At 54.5% G+C, this 6420-nt stretch overlaps 1 protein-coding gene across 1 annotated transcript; it reads right to left on the reverse strand.

The window, feature by feature from the left end:
- Positions 1–2372: 2372 nt before the first annotated feature.
- On the reverse strand, positions 2373–3458 carry CMKLR1 (chemerin chemokine-like receptor 1). Its single transcript, XM_086474379.1, has one exon. The coding sequence runs from the start codon at positions 3456–3458 to the stop codon at positions 2373–2375; it is 1086 nt and encodes a 361-aa protein (XP_086330505.1).
- Positions 3459–6420: the final 2962 nt, after the last annotated feature.

The raw sequence follows: 6420 nt of genomic DNA on the forward strand, positions 1-6420 counted from the left end.
AAGGGCTCCTGGGCTCCTGCTCTGCCTCTGCTAGTTCTGCATGCCCCCCTCGCCTCCCTGAGCGGCTTCCTCCCTGCAGCCTCCTCGGTCACAGCATCTCCCAAGGCTGTGGACCATGCACAGGTTTTGTAGGACCCCCCCCCCCCTGTGGATGGTCCCCACAGGTAGCTCGGCAACTGTGAGCAGCCCTGGGCTTGACCACGGCACATGGTGCAGCCCAAGGATGGGGCATTGCTCCCCGGGGTAGTGGCCAGCACTGCTGAGCCTGCCGGTTCCCAGCCCCTAGAAATTGCAGAGATGCCTGCGAGAGCCATGGGCACCCCGCCATGGCCATGCTTGGTTGGGTGCTGGGTGCCCTGTGGCCACCCCATGTTATTGACAGCAGCACCCAACAGGTGGCAGTCACCAATCTGACATTAATTTCCCTTACAATCCCCATCCTCCCACTGCGTTCCCCTTCCGGGCTCAGGCTGGCCACCCTTTGTTTTTAGGATAAATCCCCCACCCTTCTGCACCCCACTTTTAGCAGAGTGGGTCTGCAGCATCGCCCACCACACTGGTGAGGACGGGCACCTCCCTGCCCCGGTGTGGGGGACAAACGTGTCCCATCACACACCATCCAGCAGCACCAAAACCGCAGCCAAACACGCCGGATCCTTCAGCATCCCCATCCTCCCCATCACGTCGATGCTAACGAGGTTATGCAGATCAAGGGAGAGCAGGAAGGCAGTGCTGGGGGCGGAGGGGACGCCCCATAACCTGCAATCCCGCTCCTGCCGCAGCATCGGCGATTATCTGCGGTGTTCCCGCAGCTCAGGGCTGCAGCTCAGTTCCTGGGGCTTTGTGATTCGGTTTATCTGCTGCTGACGGGAGCCTGCAAAGAGCTCCATGTCTCTTCCTGGGAGCTGCCTCTTCACTTTTTTTCCGCATTTTGTGTTTTTTTAACAAAAAGCTATAAATAAGTATCTCAGCCTTGGTGGGCACCTGTGAGCAGACGCTCCATTGCCAGTCCACTGGCCCCTGCACAAAGCTCCCCTGGGCATCGCATGGGCTGGGACCCCCAGCGACCCGCTGAAATGTCCCTGGTATCACTGGGGGCTGTCCAAACCCAGCTCCAGGGACCAGCTCTACTCCGGCACCCAGCGTGCGTGGAAGACTCGGTCATTACTCGCTTTCCTGGGAGCAAGAGGCTGTGGGTGACACGGAGAAACCAACACATAAATAAGCGTGACACCAGTGTCATGGTCAAGAAGCCCAAACGGTGAAGGATCTCCCAAATTAACTGTGCATGAAATTGGATAGAGACAGTGGCTCAGCCCATCCTTCACCGTAGAGATTTGTGTGTGGCAGCGGAGGCTCCCACCAGCGATGGGCTTGCTGCCTGGTCAGGAAGAGACAAAATCTTCCTGCAAGACCAGTTGATCACACCAGGGATCCACATCAGCGGAGCCAGTCCCTAGGTCCACCTGGATCCAGGAGGGGACAGCAGGTCCTCCCTCAGGACCGCACTCCTCAGCCCACAGACCTGCTCGCCGCAGGGAGCCACTGGGACTCACGGCCCCAGGCCACAAACCTCTCTGCAAAATGTACCGGGTGAAACGTGTCCGTTGAAGTGGGGTTTGTTCCAAAGAATTCAGCTAAACCTTTCCCTTGTTTTTCTCCCAGTTTTCCACATCGGCGACCCTGTACACAAGCCCAATCCCCACCCCTGGGTCTGGAGCACTTAGAAGACACGTGAGATTTCCCTGTTCATGGCGGTTGGGATATTCAAATCTCTCTTATGAAGACACTTCCCGTGGCCTCTCTGGGTACAAAGTGCCCACAACATAGTTAAAACCATATTGCGCTCGTACCGATATACTTCAGGACTTTAACTTGAGTAGCTCTATGCATACATAGCACATAGGAAGAGTGTCACCAGTTTTGCTGTAGCAGGTATCATCCGCGGCTGGTGCCCACCCAGCCACCCATCTCAGGAACCCATCAACAGAGGTGCCTTCCCAGACGCATCCTCCACCCAATCTCCCCATAACAATGTCTCTGGAAATGGCAGGAACGCCCTTGCCAGGCCAGGCAATGCATAGATTAGACAGGAACGGCCTGAAATGTTGTCTTAAACAGTTTGGTGCAACCATCTTTGCAATCGCAAAGAAAGGTTAAGGGCAGTTGTTTCTTCTCCAGGTGCTTGGAGCTGTGGTCTCCAACGCCTGCCAGACCCCAGGCAGCAAGACCAGTCAAAGAATACGCTATATGACAGCATTGGACCATGCTTGTCCCACACCAGGGGCCACCGCAAGAGGGATCACCATCCCAGAGGTGAACATGGGCAACATCGGAGGACTATGGGCCTCCTGCAGGCGTCCAGGTTGAGTTTAGAGGACTGTCGTCTCCTTCTCGGTCATTGAAGACATCTTGGAGAAGCTCCTGTGAACGATACTGGAGTGGCCTGTCTCCTCACTGAGGGCATTCACCAACCTGGAGAGGATGGTGACCTTAAACTTCTTAAAGTCCTGGCCCATGAAGACGTAGAGGACGGGGTTCATGCAGCTGTTGGAGGCAGCGAGCGCCGTGGTTATGGGGATGCTGATCTCAAACACAGAGCGCGGGATCATGTCGGGCTCTGTTTCCAGGAGGTTCAGCAGGTGATAGGGACTCCAGCAAAGGAAGAAGGTGACTATAATGGTGACGATGATCTTGAAGGGCTTTTTGGACTTGGCAAGGCGGTTTCGACGCAAATTGAAGACAATGGCAATGTAGCAGAAAGTGATGATGGTTATGGGAAGGATGTATCCGGCGAGGAACCTGGTGATGTTCACTGTTCGGTGCCTCATTAATGCCAGGGCTTGGTAAGACCTATTCCTGGAGAGGGAAAAGTTGCTAAAGCAAATCACGGAGTTGCGGGTTTGTGCCGTGTCTCGGAAGACGAGAGACGGGCAGCTCATAATGATGCCGACGGTCCAGATGATCAAGCAAACCAAATACGCCAGGTTGGTTGACCGATGGTTTTGAGACCAGACGGGAAAAACCACTGACACGTAGCGGTCGAAGCTGATGGTGGTGAGCAGGAGGACACTGGTGTACATGTTGAGGATGAGGAGGAAGGAGTTCAACTTGCACATGACTGTCCCAAAGATCCAGTTGTAGCGCATGGCCGTGTAAGCAATGTTTATGGGCAGGAAGATGTTAAAGAGGAAGTCGGCGACAGCCAGATTGAGGAACCAGATGGCATTGACCGACTTCTTCATCTTCAGGGTTATGATTGCGATAACGAGGCCATTCCCCAGAATGCCCAACACGCAGGACATGCTGTAGATGACGACAGAGAGGATCCTTGCAACATCCTTCGGGTCGTGGGACGGGTCTGTCCACACGCTGCCGCTCTCTTCGTAGGTGTAATCTGGGTAGTCACTGTAGTTATCAACATCATCCAAGTAATTGGACAAATTGGAAAGCGCCATTATCTGTAAACAAACGACAGCCTGGTCAGTCCTGGGCTCTCTGGGCAGTGATGTTTCTCTGTGTGTTTCTGCTGAGCAAACACACGGTGTTAATCACAGCGAGCCCAGCCCGTGGGAGGGACACGAGCTCCCCCAGTGCACGCAGGCACGAGGGGCCATGGAGAGAGGGGATTGAGCACACGGGTACAGGGGATCCTGTGGGGACCCTGCTGCTGGCCCTAGAGGAAGATGCTCCCACGGCTCCTCACTGGGTTTCCATCCCCCCGACCAAGAGACATCAGCTCCTGGAGCCACAGGACGTGATTCAGTCCCCCGTCTCCACCAGGATGTGGCTGTAGCCTCATCCTGCAAAAAATGTCTATTACCCGCCTACTTCCAGGGGAAAAACAAGGATGATGCTTATTAACAGCTCATTAACAGCTTTGAGACCTTCCAATCTGCAAAATATTATGGCTCTTCTCTTTTTTTTTTCTCCCAAGCACCCAGCAAATTGGGCTGCAACTCCAGCAGGCAGCTCACCACGCACCCCGTTGATGCCGGGTGCCGGTGAAGCCGGCATTACACCCTCTCACCTCTCCTCTCTGGCGCGGTGGCCGTGCTCCTGGTGCAGCTGGATGGCCGGTGGGATGGGGAGGGGGGGTGAGGCGGCAGCTCAGCGTCCCACGGCACAAAGGCAGCTCCCTCCGCACGGGTCTAGGGCCGGAGCTGTAATATTAAAGCCCAGGTCAAACCAAGGCCGTTCACCCTCGGATTAGGGGTTAAGGGAGGAAACAGAGATTCAGGCGCCACCGTGATTTAACCCTCTGCAGCCTCCCAGGGCTGTGCTGGCCTGGGGACCCCCCCACCAGATCTGGTGAAGTCGGGGTCCTGTCACGATCCCAGCAGCTTTCGGGATAACCCAGCAGAGAAAACCTGTACTGTACGCTCAGTACAAGCATCCGACGTGAGCCAGCAGCAGCAGGTACAAGCAAAGAACCCTTCAATCAAGCCCATGGTAATATTATTATAAATAATTAAAGCCATAAACACGCGTGAGGTGCCCAGACTCTCATACGGTTATTCCTCTGATTAAATCAGTGTCGTGCGTGTTTTAAAATGTTAATCGTGAAAACCAACGGTGCTGTTCACCACAATCAGAAGCTGGTCTCCACCAACCCTGTAGAGCCCTGCGTTAAATGGGTTTAACCACTCCCCTGCGAACAACCACTGTGGGGTAAAACCAAGAGCCACCAAAGCCAATTAGTAAAACCCAAACGTGCCCAAGGGAGCCCTGTGCGAACCCCAGCCTGGGGCATCACGTCCAACCTCGTCCTTGCGGGAAGGACGTGGCTCTGCCCATCCAGGCTGGACCCTCCTGTTTTCAGGGAGTTTCAGCTCAAAGGTCCCCCTGAGCATCACCCTCCCCGCCAGTCCTGCTTTGAAATCCCTGTGGTGTTTGTGTTGTAACCTATTGTTTCTCCCTGGGCTTTTTCCTCTTGTTCCTTCCTGTGGTTGCTGCTGCTCCCATTGCTGCTGAGTCCCCGGCCGGGGGCTTAAATCACCGCCCCGGCGCCTCCCCCCTTGCTGAGCACCAGGAGATGATCAGCAGCCAGAATAAATACGGTTTTTCACGCAAAGCTTGTGGATTAGTTTGAGCTGGAAGGAGGCCTTGCCCCGGCAAAACCCTGATCATCAAAAGGATGAATTAAAGTCCATGATCCGGTGCAAGTTACGGTATCAGCAGAACTGGCTCTTACGGCGCTGCCTGGCAATGCTCCTGGGTAACGAGCTGTCCCCACCGCTGCCTTCACGGGCCGGCCGTTGCCATGTCGTCACCTTGCCAAAGGCAAAGCCACAGAAAGGTGGGGGAGCCCGGACCCCCACGTCCATCCCCACCCACCACATCCCATCCCACCCCACCTCCCTCAGCCATGGAGCCCCAAAACTCCCAGGACTTGCTTTGCCACTGGGGAGAAATGCCCCAAAAATGCCACCCTGCTGCCATTTCCAGCCTGGTGTCACTCATGGGATAAGCGAGGGACCCCCAGGGCTGGACCCCTGTCCCTGACCACCATGAGACCAGCCAGACTCCACGTTGGTCGCAGCACCCATTAGTCCCCTGCCCGGGGCACGCAGAAGGGATTCCTACAGCTTTACAGGCTCTTCTTCCAATTGTGCCCACTTATGTATTTTTAATGTAAAATCTCTTCTTTATTATTATTTTTTAATCACTGAGATTATTATTTTTTAATCACTGAGCCCAGCAAGCGTGATGACATTCAGCTCGACATTTCAAAGCTGTATTAAATGGATTATTTATTTGAATTTGTTTATTTTGCTCTCCCACCCCCCAGCTTTTTTCTTTGGTTTTAACATTTCCCCTTCTCAAGCCAGGCAGACAAGGCAGGTAATGTAAAAAAGAAATACCACCACCCCCCACCCCCCCCGCCCTCTGCTAGTCAGGCAGAGGGGTGGTCCTGGTCCCCGCTCTGGATGAGGATGGCCAGAGAGCAACAGGAGCGGCAGGGCTCTGTTTCCCCTTGGGGTTTGGCAGATGATGAGTTTGTTTCCGGGGCTCGTGTGGAGCTATTGCAAACCCTGCGAACCTCCTGGGATGGCTCTGCGTGCCAGGAGCTGGAGCCCAGACCCTCTGGAAAACCATTCAGCAAATTCCCACCTGCGTCGCCAAAACGGAGAGCCTGAGGGGCGGCTGCGTGAAACCTCCCCGTTTCTCACTGCAAAAAAAAAAAACCCTCAAAGTGTGGAAAAAAACCAAGCCACATAATCATAAGCATGTTTCGATGCTCCTCCCTGGGTTGAAAATACCTGGCTCGAGCCAAAACCACTTTGTTCTCCGCTCAGTCTATTCATCTCTGTCCTCCTACCTCAACAAAAATGAGCACAGGATCTACCCAAAATAGCCTTTTAGTCCAGCCAGCTGCTGACGGCCCCATCATTCCCGCAGCTGTATTTGTCTTGGTAC

The sequence above is a fragment of the Leptosomus discolor genome, chromosome 16, assembly GCF_034619465.1.
Source record: "Leptosomus discolor isolate bLepDis1 chromosome 16, bLepDis1.hap2, whole genome shotgun sequence".
In the NCBI taxonomy this organism is placed as follows: domain Eukaryota; kingdom Metazoa; phylum Chordata; class Aves; order Leptosomiformes; family Leptosomidae; genus Leptosomus; species Leptosomus discolor.

Excerpts from the sequence above, each read along its gene's own strand:
- CMKLR1 (XM_086474379.1), bottom strand. The coding sequence starts at position 3,458 with ATGGCGCTTTCCAATTTGTCCAATTACTTGGATGATGTTGATAACTAC.